The following is an 18,990-nucleotide window of genomic DNA, read 5'->3' on the forward strand; positions in this document are numbered from 1 at the left end:
GTTTTCCAGTCTATTTGATCGTTTTTAAGTAGACATCAAAGCTTTCTTTCGCACATTCTTCTGTTTTTCAAGAAAGAAATAAGGGCCCAGTCCCCAATAAGCGCCTTCGTTCGAATAAGCGCCCTCCCTTCATCTACGAAAAGTAAATAAGCGCCCCGGGCGCTAAATAGAATCATTATGGTACGAGTTTTACCTTCATCAGTGTCTAGTTCCACATGAACGTCGCTATCACTGCTTTCTTCCTCTGAATCTTCAGATATTTCAGCATCTCCAAAATATCCCGACTCTGAGATGGGATAATTTGAGACCTCTTCAAGCAGTAGCTGAACACCTGGCACATCTTTTAATAAACTCCTTTCATCGATATCTCTTTCCAAATCACCTTTACGATCGGTACTCTCACTCTCAGAATCTTCCTCTGATATTTCTGCATCTCCAAGATGCTCCTCCTCGATAGCTTGATCTTCCGCCACTTGATTTGACACTAAAAGTGATCCATGGTTTGACATTAAAAATCACCGATGGTTTGACATTAAAAATCATTTATGGCGATGATAAAAAAATTGCAAATTTGAAGACCCGAGATATTAAACACGCGATACCCATATGAATTCAAATCCTATAACAAGTGATGAACATGTAATAACAACAACACATACAGGATATGTATCGAAAAATACACAGTCAAATAGTCGACTGGTTTTGCTGGTAAGTTCCATTGTGTATCTTGTGTAATGTTAATGTTTATCAAATTCACCTGAATTTTCTTGGTTCATAGAAATTCCTGCGAATGTCTTTCGTGCATTTTGAATTTTAAAAACTTCCAACTTTTTAAAATTCCGAAATAAACTGAAACAAGTTTCTTGAAATTCAAAATAAAGTTGAAAACACTTCAATCAAGAAATTCAATGCCCTATTTGCATGTTTGCCTATTGAAATACTGTCTCGCCAAAAACGCGAAATTAAGTTCTGCTAGGGTAATTAATTAATTCAATCATTCTTTTCACTTTTTCATTCATTTATTCCTTTTTCACCCTTTATCAATGCGCTGTTGTTGAGACCAGACATTCCTCTCGATTCCAACATTACTTCTTAAGGGGAAGATAAAATGCAGTCAAAAGGACTACAGCCGCTTTTCGTTCTTCATTGTTGGTAAAACATTTTCTTGAATCATTTTTAATCTAGTTTTGTTTTGTTTTCGTGTTTTAGTGATTATTTAGCCGAGTTCACCAATATTACTTGAGAAAATAACAAAGTGTTGTTTTTAGTTTATTCTTACAAGACTGTGTTTGGTTTTTTCCAACATCTCCAGCTGACAGCAAGGGCATTGTTTCATCTTCCGCAGGGAGTCTGTGCAATTAAAAGTGACAGCGCATCAATCTAACTCCGAGTGATGACCATTAATGAAATATTTACGAGGTAAATTGTCTTGCAAACCAGATAATGCGCGGTTTTATGTGTTAGATCAAAACTTACTTCCTTTTAAATGTTCATTTGCGTACCTTTTGGCTATTTCTTCAAGATACAAGGCTATCTCCTCCCAGGATTCCCTAGAGATGTACGGTCTAGCCGATGAGTAGATTGAAGCCACAGTATCAACCACACTCTGAAGACCATCAACCAGTTGAAACAGTGTCTCTAAATCAAACAAGCCCAAAAAAATGAAGACGGGATAATCTGTCAATACATATCTCAAAAGGCTAAAGTTTTCTCATGTTGTCGAGGTTGATCAGCTTTTTTTGAGGTCTTTTTTTTTAAAACAAATTTAGCACTTTTTTATCAGGGAAGATTATGACAACGCAAGAATTTTACATATGACATAATAAAAAAGTTTCTCGTTAGAAAGGATAAATGTCGAGCTAAGTCTCGGTAAAAATGTTAAGTAAAAATGCTGAGCTGTGATCCCTCTCTCAAGAATAATCTCACCATATAACAATTTCACCATTGTTGTTGCCGACACGAAGGCTCACTCTTTTTTGCGAAACCAAACCAAACCAAACCAAATGAGATATAACGAAACTAAAGGATGGATGCGGTATTTGTCTAAAAGTAAAGAGAACTTTCACTAGGATTTTGGCAGTAATCGCTAACTGATTATCCCGATTGTCAGTCATTTCGCAAAGAAAAATTGTTACTGTTTTCGTGTCACATATGATATAATATTATCAAAGATTTTGGCTTCCTCATATTAAGTATGTTTCGCAAGGTAATAATTTTGGAAGAAATACTATTTTGCGAAATGGACTATTTTCACCTTTCGGCGACGATGTCACAGTTTTCATGTCACGAAAATACGTTTAAACACTACATATAAGTATATTCCAGAAGATCTTTGTCACCTCTTATTTCTTAAACCGTACTGAATTATATTACAGAAAATAGTTATTTTAGGGAATTACTATTTTGAGGGTCTCAGTAGGGTTAACCGATAGCCGTAAAGCAGTCAAAACATTTAGCCTTTAGGCGTAAAATTTGAAAATTTTTAAGTAGTAATCGTGCAAAAGTTAAATGTTTGGTAACAACTAAAAGCCATCACCTATTGAGAACCTCTTTTTGGCGGAATGGAACATTTTCACCTTCATTAACAATTTTGCTGTTCACGTGTCACAGAAATACGTTTTAAGGGGATCCCTCCCCTGATTTCGCTTCGTTTCGTTTGGCCAAATAGAGTAAAGAGTAAACCCCAATGCCGGAAAAAACATTAGTGGAATTGTATTCTTGAGAGAGGGATCACAGATCAGCATTTTTACAAACATGTTCCTTTCCGTTCTGAATCATTCTCAGCTCTTTACAGACTATTCATCTTTCGGGAGAAAATTGTGAGGACAAGTGTTGCTTGAAATAGATGGAAATTTACCTATTTGATGATAATATTCGCTTGCTCTTTCTTCACTTCCCTGACTCTCGTTACTGAAACTCTTGATTCGCTTTATAGTCTCCTCCAAAACCACGACAACATCGTTCACCGTTCGTTTAGGGTGCTTATTCTGCACATTATTCTTTGGATATTCCGGTCTCCTTTCCTTGTAAGTATATACCCCCTTTGCTACGGGATCACCGTACAGTGTGGTAAAGATGACGGAAACAGGTCCTGGCTTGTCACCACCTATTTCACGTGGAGGAATGAAAAAGCCATTGACGTCAAGACAAATCTTTACAATTTTCTCGTTACAAGCTGTCCTTAAATTGTTTGTTTAATCGTTGCATTTGGCTCACCTCCGGAATTATATGTTGACTTGACCATGAACAAGCTCTTCATTGATACACTAACAGGTAGGCATCATTAAAATTGGCACCAGTAGTGTTTCAATGCAACTTTTCTTTGTTAAACCACAATATTGTTACCCGAACTTTGGCACCAGTGGTTTCAATGCAACTTCTCTTTGTTAAACTGAAATATTGATACTCGAACTTGGATTTGCTTCCTCCAGTTCAGTGGTGCACGTGTACAAAAGATTAGCTTTTCCTGGGTTATTGAAGACATTTGACTGAAGCTCAACTTTGGCTTCAAAGAAACATGGAAATGGTAGAGACAAACTGAAGAAGTCTAAGCTGAAGGATCAGACGATTATGGAGGCTTTGAGAGCGGGGGTCAGGACGCAGAAAGACAGCACTCTATCAATAACTGAACGGGCCTACCGACTCGAAGTGGTCGAAGAGTTTTTTTTAAATTTTGTTGTTAAAAAATTTAACTGAAAATCTGAAAAATGTAATATTCTATGTTTAAAAAAATCGGAAAAAAGTGAGCATTTTTATGTAGCCCACGAGTAGCATTATATTAGCACTTTTTTGGCAAAAAACAAACACTGCTTTGAGCATCTAATGCTTTTTCTACGAGCACAATCGGTAAAAGCCTAGTTGCATTGTGATTCCATGAATTTTTAGCTAACATTTAATGAGGGAGGGGGGCTGTTAAGGATTTATAGTGAGGTAAAACTAGGAATGTTATTCTTCACATAGATAGAACTCTTCCGAAATGATGTGTCAACTCCTTTTGAAGCTGGTTGAAGGTTGTAGCTTTACTCCTACTATAAATGACTGACCATGAAAGGAAAATGGATGGGAATAGACATTGTACAAATCTGCGAGACGTTAAACCTTCTGACACCACCTCTCAGTGCGAAGTGCTGTTGAAGATCGATTACAAGTATTTTTAAACCAAGAGAGACAAAGGGATACTTACCAGGAATTTCATTTCCAAACATGCTAAGACCGTCCCTAGCTACTTTCACTTTCACCGCCGTATGTCCAAACGTTGCCCAACCAATTTCCATCGACTGTGGGAGTTCTATATCAACTTCTGCAGTGAATTTTCCACCGCCCTATTAAATGGAAAGAAATCGTTTGTCTCAAGACACTTTAAAAGGTCAATTTTCCGTGTCCCTTTGCCTGTTTACTTCGCTTAATTTTGATTTAGATGTTGGCATGCATCATTCTCATCCTCGAGTGAAAACTCTCTCTCTAGTTCCAAACTAGTAGACAGAAGAGAGGGGGTTTGAGAGAAGAGGGACCTTGTACACGGTAAGCATGTTGAAAGAAAACGTACTCTCCGGAATGTTATGCATAAAAAAGAACATGGTTAAAAACCTTTGTCTACGACCATTTCAGGTAATTCTCAAATTTCCCCCTCTTAAAACCCCAGATTTCAACTTATCCTATGGATTTAGTGATGAACAATTATTCCATGAGCAACACATTTCCGTATAAGTGACGCAGAATATAATCTGATGACCGGAGTTGAATGAACCAATCAGAACACACCAAATGCAATATCTGGATTTGAAAATTTAATAATAGGGAATATCCTTAAAATTGATTCAAAATTAATCACTGATTTGTTTAACATTGACCCCTTCATAAACTGAGGTGCACGGAAGAAGCAAACAATGAAGTTCGATTGTAAGGTAGTGTCAGGAGCGGGTAAGACGTGAAACGACCAAGGTTTCCTCATTAAGTTCATCGGCATCGGACGCCGTCGCACAAGCAAAATGGCTGCTCAGTCTTATTTACAAGGCATCAATCAACAAAATGTTGTCAGGCATTTTCGATACTTTGATTGATTGTGTAGATATCGGCATCTAAAGTTGCAGTAGCTAAATATATGCGAGGCGCGTTGCGTGAATGGAAGCCACGGAACAAATATTCAAATACCAAAAATTTCCCGACACACTTTCATTCGTTATTATTCCAAGGATAATTTGGCAAAATTTGACGAAAATCGGTCTAATCTAAATACTAATTCGCTCAATGTAGTTGTATTCCTCCCAAAATCAAATGCGAGGCGATTATCTCGCCTACTTAAACCCCAAACCAATGGGACAATTTCCCGGGTAAAGTAACGCATTGCAGACACGTTTTTTTAATTTTTTTTTCAATCAGTGGAGCGTTGAGGAGAACGACATTATAACGAGTAAAGTTGCCAAAGGTAAAGGAAGAACCCGCATCAAAAATGGATAAACCGGAAAAGGTGCTGAAAAGCAAGAAAAAGAATCGACAGACAGCATTCAACATTACGATTAAGCCCCGGCGATTCGAGGCGATTGTTAATGTTTTTGTATCAAGGCTGGTACTTGCCTAAATAAAAGGAAACCTCGTTTTTAACCTTGCGTATGACAAATTTTAGTTTGACGGCGACTTCTTTGTTCGAAATCTGGACGCCGTCGTAGAGCGCAGTAGCTTTCACTTTCACTTAGGATTTAATGATAATAATAATATTAATAATAATAATAATAATAATAATGTCTTTATTCACCATTTCACTAAATGATAAGAATACAAATCTTTTAGAACAAGTAAGTGTAAGAAATTTTAAAAAGGTAAAAAGTAAGAATTAAAAATCTAGTACATAACAAAGCTAATTCCTATTTAAAAACTGAACGGTTAGTTAAATAGTTTTAAAACGCATAGCGTTAATCTTAGGCTTAAAACAAGTTTCTTTCCTAAGATCGTAACTGGACGGTTTAACACGAGGCATAGTGGGTAAAACTGGATGTTCTTCAGCATTAGAAACTTTCTTGAAAATGTTACGGTCTTCCCTCTCTAAGAGATCGTAAACACTTACAGGCTCAGACGTGTATTTCCTTTTAAAAAAGCGGTCTAACAAACACTGTACAGGTGTAAGATCGGACTCGGGTGCGGAGCAGACGGATAATGCGTGATCAATATTAAGTAGAACTATTGTATTAAAGAGAAGGTGCAGTTCTGATTGATTGCACCCCCCCTTTACCCTGTGTTCTAAGGATACGTAGGGATTTGTTAGCTTTGATAAGTTTATTCTTCAAGTGCACTGAAAATTTGCTATCGCATTGAAAGGTGACCCTCAAAATCTCTACTTCATTACAGCTTACTATCATCCCGAGAGGTGAATAGAGATCGCGGTTGCCTCTCTTTTTGATCGCCAACTCTTTACATTTGCCTGGATTGCAAGACATTCCATTTGTATTCGCCCAATATAAAAACTGTGACACTAACTGATCGGAGTGGTCTACCTCCTTCCATACAGGAGCAATAATTGTCGAATCATCCGTGTACTTCAATAGCGCATTAAGATTATTGAGAAAGATGCTGAAAAGGTGAGGACCGCCAACGCTACCTTGAGTTGACCCTTTGTTAACCGGTTTCCAGTTGCACTCAAAGTTGTTGCAACATACCCTTTGTTTTCTATCCTTTAAAAAGTTTAAATACCAATTGGTAATATCTTAATTCAATGGCAACTCTTGTAATTTATTAGCGAGAAGTTCTAGGCCGGATCTATTGAGAAGTACATTTGGAACATTTTGAGCGCTATCTATTAAGATAGTGGAGGTTCCCTTAAGTTCTTATGATTCGAGACTAATAACGGATCAAAAGGCCAAAATATAACTACAAATTTGATGAACTTACCGTTAAGGGCCCCTCACTGGGATCCATTTTCGACTCACGAACTGATGTAGATTCTGGTTGCCCAATGGCCGTGTTATCTGTATGAAGATTAAACTTTATATCCCATATGAATATGTTAAATACGCAACGCAACCTTTTATCACACAATTGAACGAGTTGACCATAAAACTAATGCCAGAAGTGCAAGAGCTTATCGCGGTATCTTTAGTATGACCTATCTCAACTGGTAACTTGTCTTGCCAGTTCACTAAAATGTATGTGTGTTATTGTTATTTCTATTATAATTATATTGTTATCATTATTATGACTATGATTATTTTTAGTATTATTATTATTATTATCAATAAAGATTTGGAAATGAAAAGACAAGCAAAAACCAACCCACTCTGAACGTGCAAAGCGATTCAGTTCGCGTAAAAGTATTTGTATAATCAGCTCCTAACATATTTATGCTAATTTAGTGTTACACCTTGCCGCAAATTTTGTAATTTTTATTTCTCCTTGACAATGGCGTCATGATGACACCGAAACGTCGGTTTTTATCGTTGGTTTTTGCTTCTCTTTGCATTATTATTATTATTGCACTCAATAAAGCTCACCTTCTGAGCAAGCACCGCTGTCAGTTTGTCCGGAAGAATCTGTAAGATCTTTTGTGACCTGACTTGACCGTAACTAAAACACGTTAAGGAAAAGGATAAGCCGGCAAGAACCGTTATCACATTTTCTTATCCATTAGAAAGTGCGAGTAAAAATTTGCTGTTAGCTACATCATGAAATTCCGAAGGATAACCTAACGTACGAAAAATATTTTCAATTGAGCCATTTTGAAAACTCATTAAGCTGGCAGCTAAATAAATCTCTTGAAGCGATTAGTTTTGCATATAGACAAATTTCGCCATCTAATCTTTATTAGAATTATTTATCTGTATAAATCTATATACTTCACTATGGTATGCAACTGTATTTTTGCATTCAAATCGTTACATCCGATCAAATCGTTTGATTAAAGAGAGCGTTAAAGTAAATGCTCCATTTAATTTGAACAACCCACCTTATTTTGTCCTCGATTGTCATTGGTCGATGATAAAAGCTTAAGTACCTTTTCATTTTTTCCAATCTGTTCCTCAAAGAGTCTGTCACCAACAAATGTGTCCAGGTCAAAGTCTTCAACTGAAAAATATGAGATGTCCGTCGATGAAATTCTACCTTACTTTTAGATAAAGTAAAAGTTTACCTACATGATACATCGATAAAATTCGTGTCCATCGGACAGTTAATCGATGTAGAATACTAAGTACTAACATTCATCAAATCTTATAGAATATCATCAGAAGCAGATTTACCTTCGGTGTCGTGAAAACTACTGAAATCTTCCTGAAAATTAGAGACAAAAAAGAGAAAGTCAAGGTTCGCATTAAGAGCTTTAATTTAATTACCCATGCTTATATGTCTCCGCATACAAGGAGTAGTCAGTGATGTGATTAGGGTATTCTCTGTAAGATTTTCCTTCCAAAACCACCAGTTGTTTCAACAAGAAGTGTCATAAATATTTCGTAATGACACCTTAAAACTGTGTTTACTAAGAGAGGAAAAGGAACCAATTCAATCGGCCAGGAGCCGTGATGGGATCAACTCTTACTCATAAAAAAGGGCAATCATTTGTCTAAGGATGTGACGACCAGTCGTTGGTCAATGACTTGAAACTTAAGAGTTGTTTTCCTGGAGAATTGAATGGCAAGAATTATTTTTCTCGTATCGATTGTGATTAGACGTTGAGACTTGATTCGAGTGATAGCACTCTCGTGATTGAGCCGCGACAAGTGGACGCGCAGTTATCCACTCCGTCTATTTTCTTCCGTTACTGCACCGTCAACAAAGTATTAATCAAGATCTAAATGTTTTTGGATCTTTTTGGTTGAATCCTGAATCTCTTACGATGAGCAATGTGTTTCTATGCGAGTTCTCTTTGGTTTTGGATACCAAGTTGAACCGACGCCATATTGTATTTACCGACAGTAATTTGCCTCACCGAAGAAGATATCTTGCTCTCAAAGTGTGTTACTACAACAACTCTGACGCTAGTTATCAGCTGCAAAGGTTATTGCTAAGTGGTGATACCGGAGTTTCGTTAAATCCTGGTCCTCCAGACTATAGCTACAACGACGTCGATGAGCAACGTACTCAAAACTCACGATCTTCCATCTATGCTTGTAACGGTAATTCCTTCCTTGAACTTCCGTATAAATGCTTAAATATTTTCCATTACAATATTTCCTCATTGACAAACAAGCTCGACAAAATAAAGCTACTTTTATCCTCCCTTTCCAATCAACGAAAAAACAGACCTAATTTAATCCCTGGAATTGCCGAAACGTTTCTAAACGATTCGGGGTCTGATGCTTCTCTTGCCGTGAAAAGATATACCTTGTTCCGCGCCGATAGATTGGCTAACAAAGGAGGTGGTCTTCTTGTGTATGTTCCTGAACATTTGCCTATATCAAGAGGGAATGACCTCAAAATGCCTGGAATTGAAACAATTTGGCTTGAACTTCGCTATCCAAGATCAAGACCATGTCTATTTTCGTTTGTCTACCGACCTCCTTCCGCCGATGCTTCGTTCTTTAAGCGGATGGACTCGATTTTGGCAAAGGTAGATTGTAATAACTATCGGACTTGTTTATTAGGTGATTTTAATATCGATCTTTTTTCAAAATCTGCTTTCCATAAATGGTTTATTGCCCTAACCAAGGCCTATAGTTTTCATCAACTTATTACTAATGCTACAAGACCGGTATCTGAAACACTTTTGGACCTTGTTTTGGTCAGTAATGGAGATAATGTTCTTAAATCAGGCACTCTATCGTTATCCCTAAGTGATCATCTTCCCATCTACGTGTCACTAAAATCTAGAGCCATTAAGGTACAATCTGAGGGCCACAAACCTGTGTTTTTCCGCTCAAAAAAATTTTTTTCTGTTAACACCTTTCTGGCCGATTTAGAATGTTTACCCTGGAGTGCAATGGATATGTATTCTGAGCCTAGTGAGGCTTTAAGTCATTGGTATACTTTATTTAAAAGCGTTCTGGATTCACACGCTCCCTTAAAAAAAACGCCGTGTCAAGGGGAAATTCATACCCGAATGGTTCAACAGTGAAATTCAAGCCGCAATTGCTACGCGGAACCATTTGCATAGAAAAGCGATTCTGTCAAACAATGCATTATGTTGGCGTGAGTACCGTTCAGCGCGTAATAGAGTGGTTCATCTTATTCGTTATTCTAAGGTAAGGTAAAGTCTGTTTATGAGCCTAGTGGCCCATCAGGCCGGTGCTTAACTCCGGTTTCTGTAGCATGAAGCGACTAAGAGTATTTCTACTCCCCCCTGGATGGGATGCTAGTCCATCGCAGGGTTACCCCCCAGCATGAAACTTGCCAGTACCCATTTAAACACCTGGGTGAAGAGAGGCACTGTGAGAGTAAAGTGTCTTGCCTAAGAACACAACACAATGTCCCCGGCCGGGACTCGAACCCGGACCACTCGATCCGGAGTCGAGCGCACCAACCATGAGCTGCTGCTGGATTCCCAATTTGGTTTCCGTAGTTCTCGTTCGTGTGAGCTTGCTATCGCCGATCTTTCCGATAACATTTTGACCAACATGGATAACAAACTCCCTAATGGACTTCTGTTAGTTGACAAACTAACAGAAAGCATTTGACCTTGTGGATCATGACACTTTTCTTAACAAACTTCGTATCTACGGTTGTTCCCATTCAACCATGACTTGGTTTCGCTCTTATCTGTCCGGGCGTTCCCAAATAACCCAGTTTAGGGGCACTCTATCTGCAGCACTTCCAGTTTCTCTAGGTGTGCCTCAGGGTTGTATCCTGGGGTCACATTTCTTTATTATTAATATCAATGACTAGCCATTAAACCTACATTCAGGCGTAACTTCAACTATGTTTGCGGATGATACTACTCTTCTTGTTGGAGGGCCCTCTGTTACTTCCCTCAGCACTCAGTCGAATGAGGTTGCTAGAACTGTGTCTACGTGGGCTGATAATAATCGAATGTCACTTAACACAACCAAAACTAAATCTTTACTTATTACGACCCTGCAGAAACGCTGTACTTTAACCAGCTCGGCACTTGATTTCCAAATCAATGGTAGATCCATTGAGCAAGTGGACTATGCCAAGATACTGGGCGTCACGATAGACAGTGACATGTCTTGGGAGCATCACATCGATACAATATGCTGCATAATTAGCAGTAGGCTTTCTATTCTCCATCGAATTAAACCTTATCTTAACTTTGATTCTGCTATAAGGTTCTATAATTCTTGTGTTAACAACTACTTTATCTATTGTTCCGCTGCCTGGGGTAACTGTTCCCACCATCTACTCTTACGACTGCTTCGTCTCCAAAAGCATGCTGGACGTATACTCCTTGATGCCGACCTCTCTCAGGCTTCTATTTCCTTATTTTTAAAACTCAACTGGATCCCCGTTTTTGACCTTATTAAAAACATGAAACTTTTACCTCTTCTCATCGTACTCTTCTATCCGAATGCTCCTATATGTCTTCGAAATAGATTTCAATTTCTTAGTGTTTCACGTGGACCACAGGGCCGTTTTACAAGATCGTCTCTCTACAACTTAAGGGGGCATTCTGGTCAAAAAAAATTAAAAATCTTTATTTTTTTCGAAAATGTTTTGATGGCCTCTTTAGTTGGGCAAATCTGTCTAGTTTAAAGTTTTGATGTCAGTTTTTCCACTTCCAGTTTGCGAGTCAGTAAAAAATGAGGTTTTCTTAGCCTTGTTTTTTTGTTGTTTTTCGGTTTCCATAGCAACGGTTTCAAATTTTGCGTTATTTTTGCGATCGATGCGTTATAACTTGTTAAAACACGTTCCTACGGTCTGGTGTGACCAGAGTCCGTTCCACAGGTACAATCTTTTCGGTTCTAAGCTAGGTTACTAAGCCAATTCAGCTCTCGGCCAAAACTCCGCATTGCTCCATAATACTTTCGCATTGCTCCATAATATTTTCGAATTACAATGCCAAAAGAAGGACGCAAACAAGCTGTTTTAGGGAAAAATGTTTCGAAAAAGCGAAAAAGGGGTTTCAGAGGCACTTCAGTCCATGATTTAAAGCGCCAGAATAAAGAGAAACGGCCAACAGTAGGAGTTACTTTCGTCGATGAAGACGATGTGGTCAGCGAGCTAATTCCACCACCAGCTGTGCCTGCATCTTCCAGAAAGATTCAAGTCTCTGAGACCGAAAGCCTCTCAGACGAGAATTCCTATAACGCTTTCGAGTCAGCAAATGGTTATCGCCTTGTTAGCATGGATAGCTTAAGGAAATTTTGTAACAGGATTCATTCACACTCTACATGCTCTTCAGGTGAGTCTAGAGCTTTATCACATACACGTGTAATCTGTATGTAACGTATCTATCTTTCTACCTACAATCTGCTTAACTTAATAGCTATGTTATGAAGTTTCTTAACTGTTTATTTTGTTTTGGCTGTTTTAGGCCATGTTGAGTTAGAAGAAGACTGTACAAGTAGATTTGGCTTGAGCAGTTCCATCTATGCCAGGTGTGATGAATGTGGAGTGTCAGAACTACTTGCTACTGGATACCACAAATCTGATGCCACATTACCGAATACTATCCAAGGAAAAGATTTAAATCGGAGAGTTGTTTATGGTGCCTTTGAAATGGGTTTAGGAAGGGAAGGAATAGCCAAACTGTGCGAAGTGTTAGATATGCCTTTCAGTATTTCAATTGATACATGGTATAGACATGAGGATGCTCTCTTAGAAGCCCACACTGATGTCGTTAAGAGGAGAGATTCTAAAAGAGTAAAACAGGCTGAGACAAGAGTGGACAAACAGTACAAGAACTACAGAATCATGAGGAGGCAGGCAAAACAAAGGGATGAAGAGCTGAGGTCCAACCGGGAAGGTGTGACATATGAGGCGGGAGGCTTCAATGATCTTGGACTGAACAGTGGACCATCAAGAAAGAGAAAAAAAAAATGAACAGACATAAAAGCCATTCCCTGGTGACATTTACTGCTGTTTGATATAGTATTATGGTGAAATATCAAAGCAAATCAGTAGTTGAGAGAATGGAAGTCATTTTCATTGTTTTTTCTCTTTTACAAATGTTTAAGGCTATTTTCTGAAAAATGACCATTTTTCCTACTGCCAGTACTGCCCCCTATTTTTTTGTTTCTTAGATTTAAGGTATGTTAGTCAAACTTGGCTCAAGTGTTTAACATATAGACTACTACAACTTAATGGGACAAAATTAGACCATATAAAATAGGAGCATATTTACAGGAAAAAACATAAAGTAAATGTTCATTTGGTTGCCATGACAACAATATCCGCCGTAACCAAATTTTGCCCCATTAAGTTGTAGTCCCTTTTATATAGAGTTGATGTGCCAAACATAAGTTTATTTGACTGCATTTTCATTAGAAACAAAAGGGGGCAGTGTATCAAGTCTAACAATAATATTTTATGTTATAGGGTTAATAATTAACTTCAGAAATGCATGGTCAGCAATTTAAGATCAATATTGAAGAAAGCATAATCAGGTGCCTCTTTGGTGAAAATGTGAGCCATTTAGGCTAAATTTTGAATTTTTTATGAATTTTAAAAGTTGTGGTCACAATCGTCCTAGTTTTAGACCAGAATGCCCCCTTAAAGGTACCATTCCCACATAGCAATTCTGGTAAACGTACATCGGCCTATAGTGCTACTAAACTTTTTAATGACCTCAGTTCTGACTTGAAAGCATTTTCTCTTTCTTCTTATTCTCTACCGTTATTTAAATCTCTTCTCTCCTCTCTTAAGTCTAAAATACGAAGTCTGGTTCTCTCACGCCTATCATAGGCCGAGCACTTGGAGGATCTATTGTGCTGGACTTGCCGCTATTCCATCCATTGTCACTGTTTTTCATAGTCCTACTATAACTACTATTACGTCTTTGATCTATATTTACATATGTATGTGTACGTGTTCATTTATAGTTTTGCCCCCTTTCGTTGATTTATATTATTCATTTCGTTTTTATAGTCTATTCTACATTATATAAGGCCTTTTGTGAATATATATATATATTTTTTTATCTTTTGTACTTATTTGTCTATTTGTTTACTTATTTTTGAGGGCCGTAGGTTAGAAAACTGTAATAGGTTATTGCGCTTCCCTCTTTAAATAAAGTTATTGTATTGTATTGTATTGAGACTTTTTTCAAAAAACGTACACTTCTGGATAAAAACTGAGATTTACAAGATATTCTATCGCTTCGTTGGAATTATTTTGAGATGTAAAGAGCTATCGTAAATTTTCTTCTCTTCAAATCTATGATTGACATATCCCTATTCTGACTACATACATTTTATTTATAAAATAAATTAAATAATTTGAAGTTATAACAAGATAGCACCCCCTAACACACATTACGAACGATAAAATATTGAGATTGACGGTTGAGAATGATCAAAGAACTGGACAGTCTTCTCAGTGTATCATTGAATAACTTTCTACAACAATTGTATGACCAAATTTCGTTGCATCTGATTTTTAATATATCTTGATTAAATCATCATATACGAAAAGGCACAAATAAATTGCTCTGTTACCTCATCTTCTTCAATGAGTATGAACAGGGCCGAGCTGCCTGGTAGTCTTCTTCTAATGGTCTTACCGTCCCAAACACGGCGCGGATTGCGAACGAAGTCAAGTTCTGCCATACCCTGACTTTTCCTTGCTGCACAACAAAACCTTTAAGACAATTGTGATCGAATAAAACGGTGAATTAATTAACGATGATCTTCGCTATGAATTACGTGATTTTGCAATTGTTTGTTGTTTTTATCGCAGGAAAAACAAACCCTCTCTCTTTAAATTCCCCCAAGTCAATGAAACCTCTTACAGATCAAAAAGCAACGTCGCTATGAACGCTTGGCTGCCACAAGCCAGTTATCCCTGTAGTAACTTTTCTGACACCTCTAGCTTAAAACTCCTGAAGACTAAAGGATCGATAGGCCATGAAATTAGGACATGAAAATTAAAATTTCTCTTTCATTGAATAATTACCTTTTATCTTTTAAAATGGGTAGATCGTTTATGAGTCTCTCTCTTACAGCAATTTCATCCATCTCTTTGTTAAATTGAACACCTTTCTTGTAGCGTCCCTCCTTCTTCTTTATACGCGCCAAGTCCATGTTGTTTGGTGAAAATAACGTACCATTACTTACTATCGCGTCTTCAAGTTTGAGGACAGTAACGTTCTTCTCGAAGGCGGTAGAGTCATTCCTCTGTGAAACATTGGGCCAGTCTTGCCCAATTCTTGACGCACCAACATCTGCAAGACTCAACTAACTCTGTTAGTCCGGCAAACACATTGAATTTGGCAGGTAATAACAACGACAAAAAAGCGAGTGAAATCTGGCCACTGTAAGTCAGATTTAACACTGGTGAAACCAAAATGTTTGAAACGGTGTTATTTCATAAATAAAAAAGCTGTGTCTGTGCTATTTCTCTCGTAAAGAGTACACGGAGGAGCCGGCTAGAGTGTAGAGGACCAAAACCCGAGAGACTTATTTACCGTTTTTTTTTAGACTTTAAAAAGTACAATTACTTCAACTAAGGTGACATACATAATTGAGGCTTGTTAATTTTATCTTGATAGAGAATCTAGAATCTTCGTGGAACTTGAGTAAGAGCCAGTTAAAACATTATAGTTTATTCTCCCGATTCCTGCTCAAAAAAATGTATTCTTGCCTGGTGACTAGTCTGTTTACTGACCGTAAATTAACTGGAGAAAAAAAGGCGCCATAGAACCTTTTGTTATAATTTTCGAAAAAGGTTCATTAAAAGGGTCCTTTAGAAAACATGAAACGAATTACGAAATTTTGCAACTGTCGGCGGATGCTCGATATTTACATAGTTAATTTACGGTTAGTAAACAGACTGGTCACCAGGCAAGAATAAATTTTCTTTGAGCGGGCATCGGGAGAATAAATTATAATGTTTAACTGGCTCTTACTCAGGTTCCACTCGGTTCGTCGGAAAAATAGGAAATTGAGACATCGTCAATTTCCGCTCTCTTTCGCCAATTCCTGTTTCGCTTTGTTGGGGTGTTCTAAATTCCATTTTGTTCACTCGATTTCTGTTCTAACTTCCTAAACTCTATTCTGTTAGTCCAATTTCGGCTGTATTTTTATAACAAAAGAATTTGATAAAAAGCAATGGCATACAGGTTCTTCATAACAGAATTTGAAACAGGATATTGGCGGAGATGACCCCTCGTAGAAATCAAGTAATCACCTAAACTAGACTACATTCAGTTCAATAACCATAGTTGAGCTTCCGCGTTTCATTGAGGTGAACCAAAACCACAATTACAGTTTTCGCCACTTTTATTTAGACGTTAATTCGAAATAAAAGCTTAATCTGTATTTCCTGTCGTTTCCCACATGCAAAATTGATTTTCAGATTACCACTAACACGACTATCGCTTCGAAGGTTTGTGAATGTTTGTTTATGTTAAGCGTTAATATAGTATGCGGCCGTACATAGCGACCACACTACTTAAACAAGTCAAATTTTTTCTATTACCTGCGTAATCCATAACTCTGGCAGTTACAAAGCAACCATAAAAGGCGAAAGAGAAACTTCAGCACCTATCCCTGAAGATCAAATAAAATTACTGTCAATTATAACAGACACAGGTGGTTTGGTACTAGAGTACGTCATTGAATATACACATGATCATCGAACGGTAGATATGATTGACAGAGAACGGAACACTACCAGGCCGCTTAAACCGTTTGAAACTTATTGACGTAGGTTATGGGAACAAATTCTCAGCAAATCTTTTTATTTGTTTGTTGGGAAAATGAAAGCCAAAATTGCATTGAATAGTCATGTGACCATATTTTCGTCTCGGTCTAATTGACAAGTCGCGTGTTGCGTTGTATCATTATTATTCAGTTAAAATAAAGCGTAGAATAATTTACCGCGTAGAAAAGTAGCTCGGTGATTAATTACTAGTAAGAATTTTGGGAAATAAAAGAAACTTTCGATGTATAGACATATACATAATAACAATTTATCATTTAAAGCTTTGCATACATTTCAAAGTGTCCGGAGGAAGTATTGAATACAGGACTGAAATCTGTTGTGTTTCGAAATTGCTTCAAATAACTTTGGAAGCGATGAAGACTTGTAAATTCTTCTTCAGTGTCATAACAAAATTCGGAGTTAAAAGCTCCATTTTAAGGCTTACCGTTGCTTTCACGTAAGCACAAGTGTAAGCTAATAGCTACGATTAACCATATGACATTAGGAAAAGCGAAAAACACTCAAGAGGATAAACTCAAAAAATATGTTGACCCGGAAGGCATTGTAATTAGGATTTCTGACACACTCGTCGGAGCGTTGAAACATTCAGTTGTTGAAGAAAAAAAGCCATAAACGTATTTGTAAGTTATATCATCACTCTGAAGTCCGTTAAATTCCAGAATTTATTTTTAGTACTTAGATGAATAAGTCACAATAAAGTGCGTGGAGCGCTAGGAAAGACAACGTTTTCTTTGAGATCTCCGCCGGTTCACCGCATCATTTGCGAAGTTTTCGTAAAAATCCGCCTTGCCCTCATTCTTTTTCCTATATATAGCATTTCGTCGCTAGAAATAATGTTACAAGCGAAGTAATATAACGAAAAAGGTCGAAGCTCATCGTTCTTTCGGTGTTTATGGTCAAGTTTAGCCGGTTTGCGGTTGCTCTTACTCACTCGTGTAGGTTTCCGCGGTTGTTCCATGATTCGGTTGTAAAGGCCTACAAATTCAACGGCCTACTCCTTTAGCTAGAAAAATGAATAAAACACAAAACCTCCGGCTGCAAGGTCGGAGACTCAGGATCGAATTAAACAAAAGTTGTCCAAGTTTTAAATGATTTAGCCTTGAAATTGCACGACGAGGGAGGCGCTTCCCAATCTCCTCATAAAAACATCGCGTTGTCGTTTTAAATAAACTTCTTTTCTTACCTGAGAAAATCTCTGAGTCCTCTAATAACGGAACATGAAGCCAATGAAGCCCAATGAACTCAATCCAGTCAAAGGCACAACCACTGAACCTAAACCATGTACACTAAAATGATCTGACGCTAACCAATATCTTATATTTCAATGCTGAATGGTCACGCTATCATACTGAGTTGAATAAATATTAAGACTCATAAATTAACCGCACTGGAAGAGAAATTGAACAAATGAATAAATTACAGGCATTTTTCAATGTTTTAAGACCAGGATTTAGCATTGTATCAAATAAGAAATTATCGTTAGATACATACGCTAAAAGAAGAGATTCTGTTCGCAAATATGTCTCTATTTTTCATGAACAGGGTTGGATTAAAACCAAAGCTATTTTTAGTTGTTTACAGCTTCCTGAAGGATCTTTTAGATGGTTGAATAGTCAGGTGACCATACACTTTCGTCTCCAGGTGTCCTCGCAATAACGAGCTTGGTAACCAGATCTCCATCGGCAAGAAAAGGGAGGTGACATGTAAGACCATTTCCCAGATTTTTACAAATTTCAAACTTCAGAAGGCTTACAACATATTTGCCTTCGTGAACAATATTATAGAAGCGTGAACTTGAAAACTAGTGAAATGATATTTGTATGAAAAAAATAGCTTCAGAAATAGTGAATTCACCAAAATTAGCCGTATAACTCTGAAGAGAAAATAAATCACCGATATCTTCAAATTATTTATATTGTACTTTGATTTATACTTTCCTTTTTCTCTCCCTTGCGTAAGCGTGCGTGAGTGATTCCACGCGCGCGAATGAAGAATCGTGGGAGGGTTGCACTTTTTTTTACGCACGAGTAAGTCTTCAAACACGCCTCTATATCTGACTAAATGGTTCTGCCCTTGCCACACCGTCTACTCATCCTTAGTCTAGACCTCTTTTGGCGTAATTCTATGCTTATGGTGAATCGTGGTGATTGTGTGAGCTACATCACACACTCAGAAGTTGTCCATCTTGAAGAACTGAAATTTTTTTAAATGTTTTCATTTATTCTACGA

At 37.5% G+C, this 18,990-nt stretch overlaps 2 protein-coding genes across 20 annotated transcripts in view; one reads left to right on the forward strand and one right to left on the reverse strand.

Moving 5' to 3' along the window:
- Positions 1–18,362, reverse strand: part of LOC111323778 (uncharacterized) — a 41,766-nt gene extending 23,404 nt beyond the window's left edge. For 10 of the 19 annotated variants that reach the window (XM_088752543.1, XM_088752541.1, XM_088752531.1 and 7 more), the window contains exons 1-13: positions 17,945–18,112; positions 16,516–16,586; positions 14,992–15,259; positions 14,535–14,676; positions 8,226–8,256; positions 7,934–8,052; positions 7,482–7,554; positions 6,883–6,959; positions 4,184–4,322; positions 2,858–3,106; positions 1,503–1,638; positions 1,280–1,350; positions 194–484 (exon numbers count right to left, since the gene is read on the reverse strand). In XM_088752543.1, coding sequence (XP_088608669.1) covers positions 194–484; positions 1,280–1,350; positions 1,503–1,638; positions 2,858–3,106; positions 4,184–4,322; positions 6,883–6,959; positions 7,482–7,554; positions 7,934–8,052; positions 8,226–8,256; positions 14,535–14,676; positions 14,992–15,259; positions 16,516–16,528 — 1,609 coding nt within the window. In that variant the 5' untranslated portion in view covers positions 16,529–16,586; positions 17,945–18,112. Of the gene's footprint in view, positions 1–193; positions 485–1,279; positions 1,351–1,502; positions 1,639–2,857; positions 3,107–4,183; positions 4,323–6,882; positions 6,976–7,481; positions 7,555–7,933; positions 8,053–8,225; positions 8,257–14,534; positions 14,677–14,991; positions 15,260–16,515; positions 16,587–17,944; positions 18,115–18,252 lie in introns of those variants that run through there. The other 9 variants (XM_088752544.1, XM_088752547.1, XM_088752535.1 and 6 more) reach the window with 6 other exon arrangements.
- LOC148734674 (uncharacterized) lies at positions 11,688–13,561 on the forward strand. The gene is made up of 2 exons (XM_088752574.1): positions 11,688–12,280; positions 12,413–13,561. The coding sequence occupies exons 1-2, from the start codon at positions 11,935–11,937 to the stop codon at positions 12,919–12,921; spliced, it is 855 nt and encodes a 284-aa protein (XP_088608700.1). The 5' UTR covers positions 11,688–11,934; the 3' UTR covers positions 12,922–13,561.
- Positions 18,363–18,990: the final 628 nt, after the last annotated feature.

Source organism: Stylophora pistillata, chromosome 3 (assembly GCF_964205215.1).
Source record: "Stylophora pistillata chromosome 3, jaStyPist1.2, whole genome shotgun sequence".
Classification (NCBI taxonomy): domain Eukaryota; kingdom Metazoa; phylum Cnidaria; class Anthozoa; order Scleractinia; family Pocilloporidae; genus Stylophora; species Stylophora pistillata.